The 23390-nt window shown below is 38.9% G+C and overlaps 3 protein-coding genes across 5 annotated transcripts in view; 1 reads left to right on the forward strand and 2 right to left on the reverse strand.

The window, feature by feature from the left end:
* On the reverse strand, window positions 1-22636 carry LOC123757549 (leucine-rich PPR motif-containing protein, mitochondrial). 3 transcript variants are annotated; one of them, XM_045741280.2, is made up of 18 exons: window positions 22461-22634; window positions 20119-20477; window positions 19614-19690; window positions 18029-18219; window positions 17432-17666; window positions 16430-16615; window positions 14627-14840; window positions 13432-13644; window positions 12472-12593; window positions 11292-11402; window positions 10900-11067; window positions 10103-10243; window positions 7705-7900; window positions 6677-6896; window positions 5290-5433; window positions 4883-5033; window positions 2691-2850; window positions 1-538 (listed from the first exon to the last, which is right to left on the reverse strand). In XM_045741280.2, exons 1-18 carry the CDS (start codon window positions 22601-22603, stop codon window positions 396-398), a joined length of 3174 nt encoding a protein of 1057 aa, XP_045597236.2. In that variant the 5' UTR covers window positions 22604-22634; the 3' UTR covers window positions 1-395. The 3 variants fall into 3 exon arrangements, 2 of the variants coding, with proteins under 2 accessions (XP_045597236.2, XP_045597235.2); XM_045741279.2 differs by having other exon boundaries at window positions 4883-5036; XR_011229108.1 differs by lacking the exons at window positions 4883-5033; window positions 5290-5433 and having other exon boundaries at window positions 22461-22636.
* RpS24 (ribosomal protein S24) overlaps window positions 1-23390 on the reverse strand; it is a 55672-nt gene that overhangs the window by 14235 nt on the left and 18047 nt on the right. The window lies entirely within an intron of this gene.
* The window catches only part of LOC123757550 (leucine-rich PPR motif-containing protein, mitochondrial), a 44846-nt gene that overhangs the window by 12250 nt on the left and 9206 nt on the right, over window positions 1-23390 (forward strand). The window lies entirely within an intron of this gene.

The following is a 23390-nucleotide window of genomic DNA, read 5'->3' on the forward strand; positions in this document are numbered from 1 at the left end:
TTTCTTATTTTTTTTTTAATTTTATTGCACAGACAGAAATTACCATTTTTCTACAGCCGCTGTCCATGGGTTAAGAGTGTCATTTAGTCCTCGATGAGGTTGATTCCAGTGAAATTTAGAAATCATCTCCGAGTCAGGGACCCGCACACACACAGAGATGTCAGCTGTTTGGTGAATCCTGTCTCGGTGTTGTGGCAATGTCGGACTGCCAGTTCCTCAAAGCATTGGTCAATCCTGATTCCAAGGTCTTCATCGATGTTGGTATGTAACCATTGGTCTAAATCGTGCAGACGCTGCATTTTGTAAGCTCTGATTTCATTCTCTGGTTTGTGTATCTGATGTCGTATCAGATCCTGGCAATGGCAATGCTTTTATTGCTAAGCAAATTATCCAGATCACTGTATCTGGAATGGTATCTTCATATTGTTAGCAGCCAGAAGTGATGCCAGTGTTGAGAGAAATGTCTCTGATGGAGTCAAGTCCTCCTCTTGCATCATGGTCCACAGTGACAATGCTTTGTCACCTGCACTCTGCACATCTGCCAAAGAAAATGGAACCAGAACATTGGACATTATAGGACCTACCAGGACCTACACTATAGTGAAAAGACATAATGCAGCTCATCAGCTACAACTGGTAAATGTTAGTGAAAACAATGTTTTTAAGTGAAATTGAGAGTAAAGTCGGGGAAGAATTTGCAGCAATCAAATTTCTAGGCATGAAGAACAAAATAATTAGAGATGCAGGGATATGTGCAGGAATGGTGGTAGCAACATTTACGTAGAGACGTAGAGATGTAAAATGCATGTAGCACAAGGATAATATATCAACAGTTAGAGCTGTATTCATAGAGAATCTGAAGGACATTTGTGGTAGGAAGAATACATAAAGTATGTAATTATTAAAATTAAGACAAAGCCCAGATTATATAGCAGTGTCTGCATCAGAGAATATTAAACAATTCAGATATCATTCAGTATGCCTATAGTAGAACAAAATAGACACAAGATGAGTGATTTTAAATGTAAATTCAGTAGTAACTTGGACTTTATGGAACCAATAGTGGTGATCTGAGAGAGGAATGCAGTGTTCCTGGTGCTTTCGGAACTTTTCCATAAGGATATTCAAACATTTTTGGCAAAGTAAAAGTGAGGGCCACTGGAGTAAAAGCTGCAATGGAGTGGGTCACTTTTCTTTCAGATAAAATGAACAAAAACTTATTTACAAGAAAATAAAGCTTTAGAGGGTAAATAATAATAATAAAAAAGGCCAAGTTAATATATACAGTACAGTATATGAAAGCTCATAGACACTCCAATTTTACACCAAGATAACACACCATTTGAACCGCACGTTTCTTTGCCGATTAATGTTTCCTTTGCCATTCTTATGGAAAGGAAGTCTGTTGGACTCACCGAGGGTCCTATAGGCTGACAGATCTATTCCATGAATTAAACCCAAAAGCTTTGTCTAATTGCTTACCAAGTGAAGTTGTTTTAATCTTTTGCAGCTGATGGTCTTATATATAAGTTCGAACCTAATTTGGTTTCATGTTAGTGAATGTAAATTTATCCAGGTCTCATTTTCCATGTTTGTTTCAATCTAAAAAACTTTTTGACTTCCATACAATTTCAGAATTAAAATTAATTTTTGTTAGTGATTTATATAAATCATTACAGTTGCAGTTGAACTGAATAGGTGTAAAACCTTTATACTTACAATTAAAGTGGTGAGACTTTGCAAAACATATATCTGTATATATTTTCTGGTGGAGAGAGAAATGTGTCTCATTCACCAGAAAATATATACAGATAAATGTTTTGCCAATATGTCTCACCACTTTAATTGTAAGCATAAAGGTTTTGCACCTGTTCACTTCAACTGCAACTGTAATGATTTATATAAATCACTAACAAATATATTTTTTTAATTCTGAAATTATATGCAAGACAAAACGCTTTTTAGATTGAAACAAACTTGGAAAATGAGACCGGGATAAATTTACATTCACTAACATGAAACCAAATTAGGTTCGAACTTATAAGACCATCAGCTGCAAAGGATTAAAACAAGTACTTTGAATTATCATACTGTACGTAAAATTTGTCGAGTTCTCTCTTGACTCTTCTCAAAATTCACATAACTTTTGCCATCTTCCATAGCCTTGACTTACTTGCATTCTTTAAGCACTGCATGACTCATAGCACTTTCAGTGTCTTATATATAAATGTACATTTTGTATACAAATATTAATATTGTATATTGTGTATATTTTGTGTCTTCATATATAGTATCATATATTTTCCCCTACCTTGAGGTTACCTTGAGGCGATTCCGGGGCTCAGCGACCCCGTAGCCCAGTCGTCGACCAGGCCTCCTTGCTGCTGGACTGGTCAACCAGCCTGTTGGACGCGGTTGCTAAACAGCCTGACATATGAGTCACATACGTCAGGCCTACATAAGCACTTCAAAATTATCAATAAATGCATAGTGAAATGTACTAAAATTGATGAACAAACCACACATAAGAAAGTGAAGAAATTAAGTTTCAGTCTGTCCAAGACCATTATCAGGTCTGTATACTAAACTGTTTTCTTCCACCAGATTCCTGTAAAATACACGTGTGCTATGTGCCAGCAAATATGGTATACCAATATCAATACTGAGTATAATATAAAAAAAAAACTTACAATATATATTGAGAAGAGAATCGCAAATCTTCTGACGATTTACGGCAATATTTCCTTTTGAAGCCGTGAAAAAGTGTGTCAAGGTATTATCTTGCTCAGTTTTTGAGTACCTCTCAAGCTGACGATACACTAATTTCAAATCCAACTCTTTGCCCAAATTCTGCAAGAAATAAATACAAGTAAATAATTAAACATTTATACTTTAATACATATCATTAACATGGAGCATTCACAAAATTATACAGTACATCATACAAACATGTCAAAAATGAATCGGTCATATAAATTATGAATTTATCTGCTGTACATGCAATTACTGTACTATGCAGGTTATTGCATACTCAACAATATGTCTAATAAATTGCAAAGATTTAATAAATCTTTGAAACACACTAATTTCATCCATTTTTTTTAGGTTTAATTTTATAATTTAATAAGATTGGTAATTAAACCTTATGGTGCAATGTATTAATTGACAAAAAATATGACAAAATGCCAGCATTGAATGTATGGAAATCCCAATTACTGGGTGAACCTCAGAGGCTCCCTCAAGCTATTACACTGATTTGGTGCCATACTATTTGGCATCATCAGTCTCGGAGTCCTTATTCGTCCACCGAGGACAACGAACTAGAATCTGGCCCCAGAGAGGTGCAGGGAGCGGTGGCCTATGAACACTTTAAATGTAAAGTTTATCATGTCTGCAACCACCTAGGAAAGCACCCAGAAAGTCAGCGAAACAAAACAGAATACTTCATGGTGCATACCCTACACGACTCTGGGTCGTAGGCGTCTTTGACCTAATAGCTGGTATGACGGAGGCAGAATGAATGATTGTCTCCCCGTGGCACAGACAACAAGCAACTGGCAGATATGCCCAAGGCAAGAAGAGCTTTGGAGATAATGTGCACAGCTTCAAAATTACAATTACAAACAATTACATATTACAAACCCCATTGGGGATTTTCAGGGCTTGAAGGGTAAACACCCAAGCACTGGGTACATTATACGGGAATTAAAATTAAGCCGACACAGCCTGAGCTAAATGACTGTGATGGCTGATCTCAGCATGCCATATATGTGAGCATTCGAGCCACTAGTGTCCTCTCACCAGCCAACACTCGTTCCCGACCCGGGTCAAGACAGAGGAGCAATGAGACCCCTGACTCACCCAAGGGGACTGCTACCCCAAGCAGGAAAGACCTCTAAAGGAGTGAACTACCAAACGCACCAGAGAAGAGAACTGTCGTGCTGAGGAAGCATTAGAGAGCACTTGGGGAAAGTAATCCTGAGCACATACAGCCCTAAGCACTCTAAAAATCCAGGCCTATGCTACACATATGCTATGCTCAACAAAACAAAACAAAAAAAACAGGATGAAGTCCAAAGAGGCACTTAGCCAAAAACCACTTGGCCAGCCACAGCTTACTGATGAAATGAATGCCGTAATGCAGACGTGTTGCACGAGCTGCATCAATGGAAGAATTGGCTACTCAAGCCAGTGGACAGCATGACCCCTGGCCCCCCTTCCCTCTCCAAATGAGTGGGAGGCATGGGGCAAACAAGTGCACCAATTTTTGAGACAGTTTTTAAAATTAGTTTACTTTAGACAATCTGTGAGGCTCCATTTTTTAAAGCAGTAGAGGTTTGTATAGGCACACTAACTTTCTGGGTGCCTTCCCAGTGAGATAGTGAAGTGTCACCTGCTTCCTGTGCCTCTGTGAGGAATGCCATGTTCTGGCATTGGTTCCTGGTAGGCCAGACTGAGTGCCAAAGTTGATGGGATCTAGTTGTTGTGAAGAGAAGGAACTCCCATCCCTGGACTCCCTCAGCACACCCATATTCTCTCATAAGTACATCACATTCTTGCAGTGCCATTGTATAAATAATATGGTAACCAAAACACAGATTTTAGATTAAAAATTAAATCTCATTAATTTGATAACAAAATATAATGGATACAGTATGTCCATGTATGGAATAAGGAGTAATATCAAGAAAATGCAGATAATGTATTTTGAAATAAAAACACAAGCATTAGAAAGTGATGTTTTTGAGGCAAACTCTGTAATGTAGAAATGATAGATCCTATAAGTTCATGAACCTGTACACCAGTTGATGGACAGTCGAGAGGCGGTATCAAAGATCCGAAGCTCAACCACCACAAGCACAACTAGGCGAGTACAACAAACCTGCATCACTTTTCTTGCATCAAGAGGTTGGCCCGCTTCTAAACACGCAAACAAGAGGTCATGTCGAGCTTGGCTCAAGCCACGACACCGCACAATGATGTTTAGCATCTGTTCCAGTAGATCACTGGCTGGGTTGGAGCTGTCTTCACCCCTTCTATACAAAATCAAAAGGTTTATTACATGGATGTTGTCTTCTAATAAATACATAATGCAAGTATTTTCTTCATTAAAGTACTCCTAAATTACTTTTAAGAATTGAAAGCATGGTGGTCTTTAAAGAGGTTTGTCATAAAATTTATTTAAGATGAGATATTCCAAGACATTTCAAGATACCTAAGGAATTTTATGACATCTTGAGAGCAAGAGTAGAGATGGGAATAATTAGTCAAATCAAGTCCAATACTGACCTGAAGAGATCAGACAAATTCATCTTTTCACTCTGGCATTTAGAATGATGAATAAGGAGGATAAGGATTTCAATCCTCATGGGAAGACATTTGTAGTTTTCATAGATCATCTCTGCTTCCTGCACTGCTGCTAAGAGACTGCCGCTATTAAATAAAATGAAATTACAAATCGTTATTCGATATTCATAGTTTATATCTTCATTGGATACAAACATAGTTTTTGGGGGGAAGCCCCTTGTGGGTCCCTGAAACTATACACCGAGATGTTACCATCTAGTAGGTTGCATCAGCCAACAGGTTCTACAGGTCTACTAGGGACCAGAACCAGAACCTGGCCCCCGCTCACACATGTGCAGAGACTTCTTTTTTTTCCACCTCACCAGTGAAGGCAACCAGAAAGTCAGCGAGACAAAAGAAACGACTGCTGGATGAAGAGAGATCGGAGCCTGAAAACCCACCTAAGAACTCCCCTAAATATGTAAACAAGAAATAAGTCTCTCAGCACTAATGCAAGCTCATTCAGCCCACCTCCCCCATTCCTTTGGGAGGAGAGTGGGGAGGTAGCTCACCACCTGCCGAGGTCTGAGCCCCCAGTTCCATTGCTGATGTAGCGTACCGGGTCTCTCTTCCATGCTGGCTCTAGTGTTCTGCAAATTCAGCAAAGTGGTGTGGTGTTTGCCTCTGGTGGTGTTTTGCATAGTAGTTGATGCGACTTATAAGTGTGGAGCTATCTCAGTTCACCTAACAACAGATAACCACCATTCAGTCCCTCCAGGAAGGCGGGACCTCAGGTGATATCTAGCAAGCAAAAACTAACAAGCATACCCGTAACAATGCAATTTACGCTGCCTCGCAATATGATAACAAGAGTTAACTCCAAGGCCCGAGATGAAGGTGGTTTTACATCATCCAGAACTGAGAAGTCGAGGGCCGGTCTCCCTCCTACCGCCTAGAGGGAAAGTTGAGCTGACTAGCGGGGGTCTAGTTTGACAAAATTTTGGCCGTTTGTTTTCTTTTAGGGGAATTCCTTTGATATTTTATGGGTTTGTGTCTTATCTTAAATCATGCAGTGGTTTGTTTTGATATGCCTACCTTTATGGGTGCTTCTCTGATGATGGCAGAAATGATAGGCTTTAAATGTACAATATAGTGTTCATAGGCCATCACTCCCTTCACCTCTCCGAGGGGGGCCAGGTTCTCGTTCATGGTCCCTGGTAGGCACACAAGAACTCTGCGACTGATGATATTCAAGTAGTATGGCACTTAATCAGTAAGCTTGCTTCAGAAAGCCAACAGGGCTACCCCCAGAAAATTATAAAAGCCCCAAATTATACATTTATATTGGTAATAGAGCAGCTATAACAGTAAGCAAGTACTGAGGGCTAACCTATTTAGTCTGCACTTTACTAGGGCACCCAAAGAAAGGTTTTCTGCTTTTACAAGACCCTTAGAATGCAGCATATGGAAGAGCTGATGTGTCAGCTCATAGTCACCAGTTGTTGCAGCAGCCATTAATAAATTTCTACAGTTTCTTCTAATTTGTGTAGTATCACATTCACCAGCCTGGTTGATATTCTTTAAATATTTCCCGAGTGTTACAATTCCCTCTGAAAAAAATAAATAAAGCCTATATAGTACAGTAAATAAGAAATATCATAAGTACATATAATATATAGAGTACAGTATACAATACAGTACTGTATATACAGCACAAGTTGAACTTACAATACCAGACATGGTCGAGTACCACACCGGCTGACTGGTGTCTTACTGTTGGAGGACACCAAAGCATGCATCACCACTTCTAAGTGTACATGCGAGGTACACAGTACTTTGTGAACATGTCTTATAATCATGACTCGTGGGAGGAGACCTAGCATATTGGGAGTCTGCTGGTAGCCCTCATTGCTCAGAGTAAGGTTATCACATAAAGGCCATTGTGTACCTATTGACAGATTAACCAGAACCAATTGAAACATTTGTACAGTTGCGAGGCCTAACGGATGACAGTCATCTACTCGGTGTTGAATGGGAGTTTCTGTCTCACACAAAATGAGAAGTGACTAGCTTGGGTTAGCTAAGGCAACAGTCACAAGCAAACAATTGTTACAACCTATGGGAAGCTGCATTTATCACCCGAGAAGATTTAGCCGTAGTTCCGTGATGTGGATATTGCCAGACTCGGCCAGTCTCATTCATCCTAAACTACACAACAAGATCATTTGAATAGCTTCTTGTCATGGTGGGGTTAAAAATCGACTATAGCCTGGCATGTGAGCTACGTCCTGATTGGACGTGGGCTCTGAATAGGGAAGTAGCTAACAGACATAAAAACTAGAAAAATAGAACCAATGACAAGAAAATCAGAAATAAATGTAAAAATATTCTTAAAATAATGTATTTTAAAATTCTGACCTTCACTTCTGCCATCTTGAATCAAAAGTGTACAAAGATCAATCACTTTGAAAGAATCCAAGGAAAATGATGGATGCTCCTCTTGCAAACTAGCATAAATATCCAAAGCAGCATTAGCATTTCCATTGTTGACATATGCCATGAGGATGCTTGCCATCATTCCAGCACTCAGTTTAATCCCATCATCTGTTGCCTTCTGTTGAGCAAGATGTTGAAAATGAAGATCGTGATCATACACATATTAAAACAAACTTTATAAACATCACAATGCTACATATAAAATAAGTACAATGCAAACAAAATTTGCATAATTTTACATTAGCAGTAATACTAGGGGCTACTTGTAATTACCCAAGTACTGTATGAGTTTAAGTAAAGTTCTGATAATTTTCTTCACCATATCCGCACAGAAATCCGGATAACTGAGGGTAACAAATTTTCAAAAACTGCACATTTCAAGATCTACAGAACAAAACAAGAAGACAAACTACAACAAGATAAGCTGAAGGTTCTCTTGTAAATTATATTTCCGAGGGAAGCCCTGTCAGCTTCCTGAAGCCGTCACACTGATTAAGTGCCATCAGTCGCAGAGTTTTCTTTGCCTACTGGGTATCACAAGCCAGAACCTGGCCCCCTCTAGAGAGGCACAGAAAGCAATAGCCTACAATCACTTTACATTTCAAGATTATCATCTTTGCCACCACTTGGGGAAGACACGCAGAAAGATAGGCGCATCAAAGCAGACCACTGCATGGATAAAACGAGACCACAGCTCCAACCCTTCCCAACAACAAAAACAAACAACCATAATTTTGTGAAACCAGTTCCCTGTTAGTTTGCCCCACCTCCTCCTGTTTATTTATGTGCTTCTTGAGATATAGGCACCATACAACTGCCCAGTTGGATGCCCTAGATCTGCCTCATTTGGTGTTTAGGGATTTGGATCTGGGGGTGTTTACATATTTCCAATTTTACATGTACTGTAATGAGAGGTCACCTCCTAATATACGCTCAATATTAAAAGGTATTTTAAGGGTGATAACCCAGAAAAATTTACCCAGGATAAGCAAACCAGGAAAAAGAAGACTGCAATTTCCTAAACTGTCAAAAGGCATTTGACACTGTTCCTCGTGAAAGGTTCATGTAAAAGACAGAGAAGCAAGCTGGAATAATTGTGAAGACACTAAACTGTGTAAGGGAATACCTGAAGGACAGAAGACAAAGCGTCACAGTCAGAGGCGAGGTCTCCAGCTGGAGGGGTGTAACAAGTGGGGTCCCACAAGGATCGGATCTAGGACCACTACTGTTCCTAATTTATGTTAATGATCTTCCCGAGGGAGTGAGCTCGTACATATCAATGCTTGCAGATGATGCCCAAATAATGAGGCATGTAAAAACAGAAGAGAACAGCAGAATGTTACATAATGACTAACAAACTCTAGGAGTGGACAAACAAATGTTTGCTGGAGTTCAGTCCTAATAAGAGTAAGGTATTGAAAATAGTGAAGGGAGAAAGACAACCAGGTGTCTACACCATTAATGGAAGGCAATTGCAGGAATCTGAGAGAGAAAAAGATTTGAGAGTGGATATAATTCCACCCCTAACACCACAGGTACTCACGGGCAGGGTGACATTAGCAGCATAGGGACACTGGCAAACATTAGAACGTTGCTTAGAAACAAACAGGCTGCGTTCAAAGCAATCTAAACAGCTTTTGTTAGACCAGTGCTGAAATATGTAGCACCTGCTTGGAATCCACACCTTATGAAACATAAAACTAAAATTGAAAAAGTGCAGAGGTTTGCAATTAGATTAGTGCCAGAACTTAGAGGGTTAAGTTATGAGGATAGGCTGAAGGAACTGGATCTCAAAACCTTGGAGGACAATAAATAGTGGAGATATGATAATGATATACAAGATACTGAGGGTAATAGACAAGTTGGACAAGTCCAGCCTCTAAGTTGAGAGACGGTAGGACGAGAAGACACAGGTGGAAGCTGGAATTGCAAATGAGTCAAAGAAATGTAAGGAAATACTGTACTACTCTTACTCTGTACAGGTGCTAAACAAGTGGAATGCACTGAAAGAAGAAGTTGTTGAAGCCAATTCCATCCACAACTTTAAAAAGAAACATGATGAAAATGTTAATGTTGAGAGGGGTTATTAATGTGCTAGTATGAACAGTATTACTACCAACACTGGGGAACACAAGTATTACTAACAATATAAGAGAAAAGCATTACTAGCAACACTGGACAACACAAGTATTGCCAGCAACACTGGCAAATAAAAGCAATGTTATTAATATTAACTGTAATACCTATCCCAACAATTAAAAACATCAAAGGATGCTACTCGTTCATTTTGAGAATTTAAGATCACACATTACTTGCTTACCTTCATGAGATTTAAAACACTCTCGGTGTCATTTTTTGAAGCATGGTGAAGCAGGAGCCTGCGTAGGGTTCCTCGCACATTCAAACCCTTTGACTGAAGTTCAGTCATGTGACCGTCCAATTCCTCGGATGTCATACTCTTCTGTATAGATTGTATATTAACAATTATTTAAAAAATTTGTAGAGAATAAGTTACAGTAATGTAGCTGAAGCAAAGCCCAAGTCACATAGATGAAAAGAATGGCAAGTCCATCCTGGACTGTTATCAAGTCACAGTTGCTACTTGACGAGAGTCCAGGACAGGCTGAAACGTCATAGCCTTCCTTTCTTTTCATATGTATAATTTGGCCGATTTATTTTATTACATAACATTAATTTACTTTAATAAGTCACATTCTCCAGATGCTGGTTGGCATTTTTTGTGAAAAAAATCATCACTTCATTCCAACTTTCATAGGGTAGGCAGGCAGCAACCTGCCGAAGCAGAATTTAAACTTTCTGCTTCCACAATGAACATGTCTTGTGCTCGTGGGTCCCCTGCAAAAATTTCTGAATTGTAACTACATTTATTATATGTACATTATTTACAATTAGTTACAGTATATGATTTCCCCAAAGATATATCCCACAACAGCTGCCTAACTCCTAGGAACCTAATTACTACTAGTTGAACTGAGGTATCAAGGATCATGAAACATGTTGCTGTGTGTGAGAATCGAACTCTGGTCCATTCTGAGATCCAACTGCGTTGAGCACTGCACCACAAGACATATGCTGCAAAAATTACAGGGCACTTACAGGATGAGGAAGAATGTTGTACTCCTGTTCCTTAGGAGGATGACCCATCTTAGGGTTTAGAATAATGTTGATATTATTTCTGATTGCCTCTTGTATATATCTGTTGGATCGGGTCATCAACAAGTCGGCAGAATTTTCTGATATTCCGATCCCATTCTTCTTTAGTTCCTGGATAATTAAGAGTTTAAAATTTATTAATGGAAATTACAAAAGTAAGTATAATATGTTACACAAGCCTCCAAAGATTTTTAAATCAATTTACACATTTTAAAGGATATTCATGAAGAAAAACAGTTATCTTTTCCATTTTTCACTGTGGTTTTCCTGCATAATTATGATCAGTGGTTTTTAATCATTATTGCATACTTATAAGGATATATAAATCTACTAACCTTAAACAAAGGACGAATCCGCTCAGCATTAAGTCCAGCTCTTGAAGTACCTAAATCCAGCAGAAATTGTCCACCCCAGTCATCAGCATCAAGCTCATTTTCTACCACATTCTAAGATAAAAAAAAAAAACAGCATTGAATGTAATGAAATATCAATTTTGGGACGAGGCCCAGTGGCTCCCTGATGCTATCTCTCCGAGATGCCTACCAACTACTAGGTCAGGTCGCATCAGTCCAGGAGTTCTTAGACTTCTTTTGGACTGGGGCCGTCTATCAACTCACCTGGCAAGGAATCCAGAAACTCTACAAACCAAAATAGACAGCCACTGGATTCAAGAGAGACCAAAGTCTCACAACCAACCTAATAAACTTCCACAACGATGTAAACAAATGATAGAATTTCTTGAAACTAGCATGTCCTCATTTACCCCAGCTCCCTCACTTGTTTGGGAGGGTGGGAGTTGAAAGAGACCACACCATACACAGGCTAGAGTTCTCAGTTCTGGGCCAGATACACACACAAACCCCCCCACCTGATGACCTGAAAGGGAGGAAGGGAATCAGGAAACCACTGGGGCTCACCCAGAAATTGGCATTCCATTACATTTAATGCTGGTTTTCTGGGGAAGCCCCTTGTAATTTAGTGACTAAATTAAGCCCCATTGCCTTAAAAATGAAAAATAATGGGGCTGAAAAATAAGCCCCATTTAAGAGCATTGTAACAAAATATTTAGCAAAGTGGCTGAGCCGGTGGCTGAGCGGACAGAACACTGGACACATGATCCTGTGGTCCCAGGTTCGATCCCAGGCGCCGGCGAGAAACAATGGGCAGAGTTTCTTTCACCCTGATGCTCCTGTTACCTAGCAGTAAATAGGTACCTGGGAGTTAGTCAGCTGTCACGGGCTGCTTCCTGGGGGTGAAGGCCTGGTCGAGAACCGAGCCGCGGGGACACCGAAATCATCTCAAGATAACCTCAAGAAAGTAATAGACAGACAAATACTAAATTAAACTGTAATTTTCTATAAAGAATTGTAAACATTTGTTAAAAGTAAGTAATTATCAAAAGAATGCCAACAAGCCTGGAAGACTGCTTAGCATCATCTTTTGGCACTACTACTCTCCAAATATGAAAATTATTGGGTTAAACAATTAGGAATTAAATCCTTTTGAGGAATTTACCTCTTTACTCTTCTCAATGAGGAGAGCTAACAAGGAGATGATGGTTCTTGGGTTGGCTGACCAAGCTGAAGCTAAAGTGGTAGTTATGTCACGAAGAGAAAAGGAAACCTTTGTCTTCTTCACTGAAATAAAAGTTAAAAACTTTCAGGACATCAATTTAAATAGCACACACAGATTATTACTTCTAACTTATATTTTAGCCAATATTGTTGTATTAGACCCACTTCTCCACTGTCAACATGACCCCCCCCCCAACCTAACTACTTGCCATTTGCAAACTATTGCACCCTCATGGCATTAGACCCACAGCCGCACTTCCCATTTGAACCAATCCACACCTATCTAGAAGCCCTGTTTGGAAACTAATGCACCCTAATGGCATTAGACTCGCATTTCCACTGTCTACTTAAACCAGTCCACACCCATCTGCATGCTCTGTTTGCAAACTAATGCACTCTCATGACATTAGACGCACATCCCCAGAACCCACACGAACGAATTCACAACCATCCACATGCCCTGGTTTACAAACTAATGCCATGATAGTGTGTTAATTTTTAAGCAGGGTTTGTAGATGGGTATGCAATAGTTCACATAGGTGGAGTGAGGACGTGGGTCAAATGCCAAGAAAGTGCATTAGTTTGCAAACATAGCATGTAGATGGTGTGGGTTGGTTCACATTGTCAGTGGGGATTTGAGTGTAATGCCATGATGGAGCACTAGTTTGCAAACATGGCATATAGATAGATGTGGATTGGTTGGATGCACATCCCCTCATGTAGAGGGGATGTGCATCTAATACCACTAGAGTGTGTTAGTCTGTGTAAGTAGAGCAATTAAAGTACAATTAAATGCTCTTCAGTAAATCCTACTGTCAATGGAAATCTTACAGCCAATAAAAGATTATTAATAAATATTTTTTAGTAAAAACCAATAATTGATTAAAAAAATGTTGCTCACCAAATTCAAAGGCTTGTTTAAACAAGTTATTTTTTATAAGCACAATGAGTAAAGGTGTCGCAGCCGTGGTTACCGTCAAGCCAGCATGCTTGAGCATCTTCATGGTTAGGTCTGGGTGGTTTACAGTAAGACCAGGAATAATGTAATCCTTCAGCGTCTCCAAACCCGGAGTCTCTCCCAGTGTGATCATTTCACGCACACACTCTAGTAGCTCTGCAACGATAAACACAATATATCCACATTCAGTCAATATATTTAGATTTAAAACAGGTTGGCTACAGTTGGTTAGTCAACCTTCTATTTAATACATATATGTTACGTTAATTAAATACGTATATGTTACGATAATCATTATGTCACATCACTGGATCAATCTTTACATCATGTAAATCATTTCGTTATTATAAGAAAAAGAGATCTCATAATCATACCTGTACAATACTTACCTCTACACATTTCTTTATCATAATGAAAGAGATGTTGTAATAATCAATAAAATATAAGTACCTGTACCAATATCTTGATTTTTTTGAAGTTTCAAAATATACAACGTGCAACAAATAAATTGGACACCATGAAGTTACAATGCAAATAAATACAAATACATGCTCCTATCTTATCACCATTCTATTTCTTCACTGTTTACTTATACAGAATTGTAAACTTTCATACATAATCAAATTAACAGTAGTGTTATGTATTAAAAAAAAATTTTACAAACGAGTACAAGAGAAGATTACGTGTGATTCCTGCTACAGTAGCAGGTTTAAAGCTTTCCCTTACTATACCTCATCTAAAGCCATACCTTACTAGTCTTCTTGCAAATTGACATGTGGGCTCAATCATTAATCTTCGAAGTACTGTACTTGTAAAGAGAAACGTTCTTGTCAAAATACAATTGCACATTAGATTCCTCATCTTATTATCTGTTTTACAACATTAATAATAAAACCTGCGTGTAGCGATGATTCAGCCACGTCTAAATAACGTGGGTGAATCAAACAGCACAACTCACATACATAAAGGGAAATGAAACTGTCAACATTTCGGTACGTCCTGGACCCTTATCAAGTTATGACATACTGAACTCTCTCCCACTCCTGCTATGTCATGACTTGCCAAGGGTCCAGAATGGACTGAAACATTTGAAAAGTAGTGAAAATGACAACATGTGTTGGGTTATTTGTATACCTACTTGTGGGTTCATTAGCTACAGCACTCATGTGGAGCAGAGGCCAAAAGTAGTGTTCACGGAGCAGACTGCCACTTTCCTTAATTGCTTTCATAAGAGCCCATGCCAATTTTTCATTCTTCATTCGCAAGGCATATTCTAAGGCTACGTGGAAAGCAAACCGGTTTATTTCCTTACTCTGTAGTTGTTTGCAAATTTCAACTACAAGACTGGGTTCCTAAAAATAAGAACATGTCTTAATAAGTACAATAACACTGTAAGAGTGACAGACACTCTTTACAAAACTTTAAGTAACTGTATAATGTAACTTACAGAAAAGGGGTCTCAGTATTTATGAGGTGAGCATTTCTATGAAACCTTAAGACAAATAAGACAAACAGTGCACTGAGTGTAATGAAATATCTCATTCTGTAATTACCCAAGTGTAATAAACACCTAAGTGTAGAGATCAGAGCTACACTCGTGGCGTGTGTTGGAGGCCTGGTCGAGGATCAGGCCTCAGGGACGATAAGCCTCGAAACTATCTCAGGGTAACATCTCAAGGTAGGTGGTGTCCCGTCTTCCCAGAACTTTGTCATATAACACTGACACTATTGATGGTTTTGGCCTTCACTACTTTCTCACTTAACGTGTTCCGAAGGTTGAACACCCTGTTTGCAAACAAAATCTTTCTATTATTTTTTTAGCACCTTTGTTTCCTTATCTTGAGTCTGTGACCTCGTGTTCTTAAAGTTGCTAGTTTCAGGAATTCCTCTTTGTCAATTTGGTAAATTACTGTTATTATTTTGTAGGTGGTGATCATATCACTTTTTTTTTCTATCTTCTAGCTTTGGCATATTTAATGCTCTATCCCCTCTTTATAACAGGGTTTCCAGTTGCCGGAAGCCATTTTGTAGCATGCTTTTGCACCTTTTCCACTAGGTAAGGAGCACACTAGGTACTCCCAAGTACACGCCTTAGACTCTTTCACCATGACATGGTCAAAAGCAATGGGATTCAACTGAATCCTCTAGGGGTCCCGAGGCTTCCACTGATATCCAGTCAAGGTTTTACACATTACCACCTCCTCCATGTACTCTGGTTGTGGGCTAAGCTTTCCACCTCCAATGCTTCTCTTCAAATGCACAAAGTAATCAAATTAATGTGATATATCAGTAAGAAAATCAGGAGCCATGAGGAGTATTCAAACCTGCACACTGGGTACTCTCACACACACACCATGTATTATTATATTATTGTGAATGTACCTTCTGGAGATCATATGAATGTACCTTCTGGAGGTCAAATGAATGTACCTTCTGGAAGCTACATAAACATACCTCCTGGAGGTCATTCCATTGTAGGAGTCTTCTCCAGCATTTCCTTTACTCCAGCATGATCCAACTGAGTAACTTGAAAACATTCCCTACTGCACTAGGGCAAATTGTTGATCTGGTCTAACAGTGTACAATACTGTCCTTAGGACAACAACCTCACACTTTATGCACTACAATTTTGATGTCAACTACAGGTTCAAAAGTTTGATGATTTAGTGAAATTAAAAGTACCACAATACTGAATCTACCTCAAACTAATGAGTATCAGTGCAAGACAGGTTAGATGGCTTGCCTAGGTTCAAATGCTTCTGGTACATGGTTACAGAGGTCACATTAGTAATACTGTACAGTGATTGTAACTAGTGTACTGGGCCTTTAATTATGCACAATAAGGACAATAATTATATTGGGTTTTGCACAAAACTATATGCTATGACACTTTATTTAAAATACATGTGATTAAGCAAACACAGATCTGTAAATCACCTACCACTTGAGTGTGAACCACCTCTTGAATGTAGATTGCAGCATTGGAGTAGAGGTGATTGTTATCACGTATACGTGGGATCATGGGCAAAAGATGTATAGCTTCGTGCACATGGCCAGAGTGTATTATTTGCAACACGACCCGGGACAAGTTGAAACCCCTGCCACTTTCTTCTATGAGCTCCACAATCTAGAAATAATCAAATTATATTAGTACTGTAAATGTATGTTATCAAACTCCAAAACATATGTATGCTACTGTATAGTGAATGGTGTCTTTTGTGCAAGATAGTATTGTATCATAATTAATGTACAGTGTATGGTGAAAAATGTGTGGAAAATTAGCCACATTAGGCCCACTTTTCAAAGGATCAAAGTGTGGGAAACCATTACTTTGAATAATCATCTGTTACACTGAAGGCCTCTGCTGCATTTGATTAATGATTACCAATATCATTAGGTAATCATTAGGCTAGTTCATGTGCAATTTCATAAAAATACAAATTTGTTACTTATCTCCCAAAGGCATAGGTAGTACTGCATTCAAAACTGAACCCATATAGAAGTGGTTAAACCTTCCACATGTAAGTCTTCAAAGAAAAATATTTATATATAATTTTCATAGGTGAACATTGTTCGGATAATGCTGAAAACAATTAAAAGTACATTTAATAATTTAATATGTTAAATGAGAGTAATTTATGATTTTGATTATTGCACATCAAATACCATGAATGTGTTTTCTTAGTGGGTAGTCAGTAAAATTGGCTTAATCTAGTTTCGTGTGATCAACCAGTCACGTAGGTTCAACCTATGGTAAGCGAGAGGGGTCAGTTTAAGTATAGTACAGTATATATAATAACAGTGGAAATTTTCCACAAAATGTGGTGTGAACAAGTAACATCAAAAAAAGCTTGAATTACAAGATAATTCAACATTTGCAAGAAAAAAGTTATTTCACTGGAACCCAAATTATCACTACACTAAGTTAAAGAATCAGACTCACACAGTCCATATTCTCGAAGTGTATTCCAGCTTTGACAAGACTGAGCAGAAGTGATGCCAACTGGTTATGAGTTAAGGCAACTCCAGCTTGCTTCATCTGTGCCACCACCGGCTTCATCTCTGAAATCTGCCCAGACACACCATATGCATGTATCATAGCTGCATAAGTGATGTTGGTGGGGGTCATCTGTACACTTCTCATGGAGCTCGATATTGATTCTATTCCTTTGGAATCACTGTAAACAAATTAATAATTATAGGCAATTACATTTTAAAGTGAGTACAGTATAAGAAAAGATTAGAACAGAGGAAACTGCAGAAGGTATAATGGCCCATATAAGGCAGCTCTGATTTATATCTGCCCAAATTCACATATACGTCTAATTTGCACTTTAAATTGTCAAGCAATCCCATGTCTATTATGTTACCGAATAACATATTCCATAAATGAAACCATTACTCAAAAAGTTAATTTAGATTCAAATTTAGCAATGATGATATCTACATTACAATAAAAGAAAATAGTTCAATACAAATCTTTCATCAATAGTTATTTGTTATAGAATAAAGGTAAAGCCATATTGAGTGAGAAACTCACCCATCTGCGCCATGTGCCATGATGAAGGCGCTAAACACAGTCTCTGTAATTGGAATGTTTCTTTGCTTCATAGCGGTGAGAACGCTGGTGACCCCAGCCAAGTCTCCGCAATGACCCAGTACTAATATCAGCAATTCTAGTATATCACGACTTGGTTCCAATTGGTGATCTTCCAGCAAGTTGAATATCTCCTAAGGAAAATTTTCTTTTAAGTATATAATACAACTTAAAGCAACTGTATTAGCTATAATCTGTAGTATACTGTATATTAACTTCTAAAAATAAAAAATCACTTCTGAGGGCTTTAAAAAATGCCCAAAAATCATATACAGTATATTAAACGAAAAAATTAAATGGCAATCAAGATTTAGGGAGCAAACTGATTACATGTTTAAGTTGTGCTGCCAGGAATGTCCTCCCTGGAGTGTTCAGGGATTGCTCATTTAGAGGTCCTCATCGTTTGTGGTGGCCCTTGCCCTCAGTAAGTCAGTTGTCGTTGATTTTCTGTTCCCTTGGGTCTAGAGTGATTTTGGCTGGCGGGGTACATTGAGGTTTGCGAGACTAACTGGCACGCCGAGGACGGCCTTCGCAGCCATGTCATTGGGCTGTGTTGGCCTAATGTTCTCATTTCATAAAAACTATTGAAAGGAGCATCTATACATTATATATATGAAACCAACATAGCAGTACCAGTGCCTGGGCATACCTTCTTGAGGTTATCTTGAGATGATTTCCAGGCTTAGCGTCCCTGCGGCCTGTGCATCGACCAGGCCTCCTTTTTGTTACACACCCCCAGGAAGCAGCCCGTAGCAGCTGTCTAATTCTCAGGTAACTATTTACTGCTTGGTGAACAGGAGAATCAAGGTGAAAGAAACTCTGCCCATTTGTTTCCGCCTCCACCAGGGATCAAACCCGGAACCTCAGGACTACAAATCACAAGCTATTTTTCCCTGCAGACCCTGGAAAACCTATGTGGGTTCAGTGGTTCCATGGATATTCCAGGAAACCCACTCTCACTTCACATGAATTTATGGGTTGCATTTCGTTAGTGCCACATGGCGGCATTCATTCTTTCCTTCTGCCTCTGCCATGCTGTCTGCCGGGTCAGTAACAACTTCGACCCTGGTATGTGGGACCTGTTCTCATGTTACTCTCCCATCTGACCTGCCTGATGAGGCCTGGGCTTTTCAGGCAGCTTTTCTGTGTTACAGCCGTCTAGGTTGTGTGCACGATTAATTGCCCTGGAGCTGCCCCAGTTGGTGTTTAGGGATCAAGATTTGTGGGTGCTGTTTAATACAACCACCGTTTTGTCCGCACTTCCTCTTCATTTCCTCGTCAGGTGTAGTTCACCCATCCTCTGGTACTCCTCCCTCTTCTTCCAGCCCTGAAGTGTCTGAGTGGGCCACCCCCTGAACACAGCATTTATCAATCTTAAGCAATTTATAATGAAAAGTGACCCATAAAGGTCACTGGATGTTTTGAAATTAATGTACATATAGACCATACTGGAAGGGTCTATATGTACATCTAAATACAAGGATAGCAATTATTTAATAATACCCAGTATTGCATTAACTTGACTTACCTTGGAAGTACAAGAAGATCCAGTAAGCAGAGTTGCATGAAGAAATATATCAATATGCTCAAGAGTAAGTCTTGCATCTGAAATTATATAAATGTTGAAACGAAACTCTAGAAGAAGTATGGCCTGAAGTATGTTCCTGCTTGGTGCAGTAATGGATTAAATTCGTTAATCGAGGCTCCTCTGTACGTATTTGGAAATCAGGATTTCACAGGAATCTGGATTGGATCCAGAATAATATAACCCAGATTTTGAAAGGTCCACTGTGAGCAGTAATTAAATATAATTCACATAATGTTATCTAAGATTATAACGTAAGAAAAAAATTAAAATCCAAATATGGTGAATTATTTATAGAGACCTTTTAGTTCAATCACTCCTTGTGGAGTGATTAAATTACAATATTACACATGCTATACAAGTATGTACAGCATGTGTAAATATTTCATTCACTATAAAGAAAAAAGTAAAATGTTAGTTAAAACAGATACAAGGAGTGTCAACTAACTTGATCTCTCAGTGCACAACTTCCAAATGCTTTCCACAACACTGGCACAAGAACGATATTCATTCTGCACCATCCTTAAGGTGAAATTCAGCAGCTTCAAGCAATCATGGTCTGTCAGGGCATCCGTTCGTTGTGTCAAGCTACTTACAGCCCTCTCTAAGTCACTCACATTCAGCTGGCCAAGTTTTTCAAGTTTCATCTTCAACATTTTCAAAGCTTCATCCTCGTCTGATTTTTCTCCTAGATTTGAGATACTAATCTCAGATAGTGATTTATCACTTTCAATCATATTTTGTTTCAAAGGTTTATTTATTTCATCTTTGTTAGTGGATATTGGCTGTGTTTGAAGAATAGTTGTGCTGAAATAGAAACATGAAGGGTAAATTCACCAGACATTGGCCAGCAACACTCAGGATAAATATTACATCACAAGCTGTACAGTAATTGCAAACCTTGACACTTGTAGTAATATTCAGCATTGTCGAACAATTGTGTTAGCAGCTATATCACTCAAGTTTTAAGGAGTTCCATCTTTAAAGTCATTCATAGTACTGTATGTTTATCTACATAAATAAAAATGGAAATGTTCGTTTGTGCATGACCGCTAATCTCCGAAAGCTCTTCACCAATTGCTTTGAAATTTTCACACAACGTTGCATTCGCATCCAAGCAGGTTTTTATATACATACTACTATATATAGATGTCATGTCTGTGACAGTAAAAAAAAACATGTTTTTTCTGAAAAACTGTTTTTACATGTGTTGTTTCATGTGAGGGAAATCTTCGAAACCTCTTTACCAATTGCTTTGAAATGTTGACACAACGTTGCATTTGAATAGGCGCTTTTTTTTATATACTGTATCTACTATATATGTGCCTCACCTGTGACAAAAAAAAAAACATGTTTTTTTTTTAAAACAGCGCCATCTGTTCAACGTAAGAGCAACACATGCTGTTATCTCCAAAAGTTCTTCACCGATTGCTTTGAAATTTTGACAACGTTGCATTCGAATAGGCGCGTCTTTTTATATACAACTATATAGGTGCCACCTCTCTGACAAGTAAAAACATGTGTTTTTGAAAAACAGTGCCATCTGTTGCACATAATAGCAACATGCACGCTATACTATCTAGAGTGTCAAGTTTTTATTTATTATTTTATTATATATATTTATTATATATATTATATATATATTATATATATATATAATTATATATATATATATTATATATATATATATACAGTATAAACAAATGTTCTGAGTGACAAACTTTTCCTGATATACAGTACTGTACAGTACTTAAAAATTCAAAAGTAACTCCAGTTCATAAAAGTGGTGATACAGATGACAAACAATTACAGACCAATATCCAACCTACCAATATTATTAATATTTGAAAAAAAAAAAGTTGAATTTAATGAAATGCCAATTTCTGGGCAAGTCCTTGTGGTTCCCAGAAGCTATATATCTCACTAAAATGGCCCCTAACTACTGGATCACATCAACTGTGGGGTTGAGTTTAGTGTATTAAGGACCAGAGCCAAAAGCAGAACCTGGCCCCTTCACGGAGGCATATGAAGCAGGTAATACTCTGCCACCCCACCAGGGTAAGGCATCCAGAAAGTCAGCAAACCAATATAGATCACTGCTGGGTTGCTGAGTTTAAAGAGACTGAAGCCTCACAACCCACTGAATGAACTCTCAAAGCAATGTAAACATGGAGAGAGAGGAAATCGGAAGACATCTACACCATACAGGGAAGGTAGGTACAGGAATTAGAAAGAGTAATATCTGGGAGTGGATATAGTTCCGACACTCACACCGAAGGAAACACAAACAGGATAACATTGGCAGCATATGGGATGCTGGCAAATATAAGAACATCATTTAGGAACCTGAATCTGGAGGACTTCTTCAAAGCAATCTACACATTTGTTCAAGCAATACTGGAACACGCATCACCGGTATGTATTCCACACCTTGTGAAACAAAGACAAATTGAAAAGTACAAAGGTTCACAAGAAGTTTGGTGACAGAGCCAAGAGGTCAAAGCTACGAACATAGACTAATGGAGCTCAATTTCACAACCCTAGAGGATAGAAGAACAGAGGGTGGCCCTCGCCTTGGGCGAGTCAGTGTCTTTGCCCCTCTGTCTTGATCTGGGTCAGATGCTGGGAGCGAGCACTGGCTGGTGAGGCCCTTAGCTTCCACACTTCAGGGTGTCCTACTTGGTTTACCCTTCAGGCTCTGGATATCCAAGAGTTCGACTAGCCATTTGATATTCCCTCCGAACCAGTGGCTGATTTAGTTTTCCGAATCAGACATCATAGTACACATACCTCCATAATTCTCTGGTAGAAGGGATACGACCTTGAAATTCATTTGTATTTTTTAAGGTGGAAAACGTCTGTCTATTGAGGGAATGTCTTATTAACGGACATTTAGCAGCGAGGAGACCAAGTAGCGGGACCCGGCTGGCCATTGTCAACAAAGACAGACAAGATGTTCTTGAGTCCCGTCGCCAGCACACGTTCCTTTACCCTATCCCCACCCACACTATTTTTTTTTTTTTTTACTTCTGCCTCCTATAATAGCAGGCTAAATATAGCTTTTCCTACTCAATAGGAATTATCGGAAGAAAGTTCCAAGTATGTTTTACTATAGGTAAAGTAAGGTGGGTGTCCGGAGAAAGCACTGAGGCAGTATAATAGTTAATAATTAAGTATGGCTAACTAGCACCCTTGGCATTTACGGCTTCGGCTGGTAGGCGGTTCCATGGGTTTATAACTCTATGGATGAAAAAGCATCTCCTGTTTTCTTTCCTACAGTGTGGCTTATTGAGCTTGAAGTTGTTGCCGTTGTAGAAGCCATCGTCGCCTTAACTGTACTTATTATATCCATCACAAGAGTTACAAATGACTAAGCTGATCCCGGTAGTATAGTTGGGTTCGTTCTCGACTCACAGTCGAAAGTTCCGGGTTTGAATACGCCGGCAATCATGTTCGAATTCACCGGACAAGCCGCCGGCTTCCTGTCTTAGTCGAGGTCACTAGTGTTGGTGGCTCTGACTCAGAGCCACCAACACCTAGACGGTCGGGGATTGAACGCCGACCTGCATGAAGCGAGATATAAGCCTAACATGTGCTATATGTAACTGGCTGCCTGTCCCCTGACACAATGAATTATTATTGAATGAAAATCCTACATTTACGAAAGAATTAAAGTTTTATAATCTCCGCCACATTAATATCTTATATACTTTGTGAGGA

This window comes from Procambarus clarkii, chromosome 19 (assembly GCF_040958095.1).
Source record: "Procambarus clarkii isolate CNS0578487 chromosome 19, FALCON_Pclarkii_2.0, whole genome shotgun sequence".
NCBI classification, from domain to species: domain Eukaryota; kingdom Metazoa; phylum Arthropoda; class Malacostraca; order Decapoda; family Cambaridae; genus Procambarus; species Procambarus clarkii.

What these genes read in the sequence shown, in the direction of transcription:
- LOC123757549 (XM_045741279.2), bottom strand. Translation starts at nt 22,603, where the DNA reads ATGGCCAGCCGGGTCCCGCTACTTGGTCTCCTCGCTGCTAAATGTCCG. An exon ending in GATCTTCTTGTACTTCCAAG is followed by an intron (nt 18,220 to 19,613) that starts GTAAGTCAAGTT and finishes AATTTTCCTTAG; the next exon opens with GAGATATTCAACTTGCTGGA. An exon ending in AATTTGTCTGATCTCTTCAG is followed by an intron (nt 5,037 to 5,289) that starts GTCAGTATTGGA and finishes GATTTTGTATAG; the next exon opens with AAGGGGTGAAGACAGCTCCA.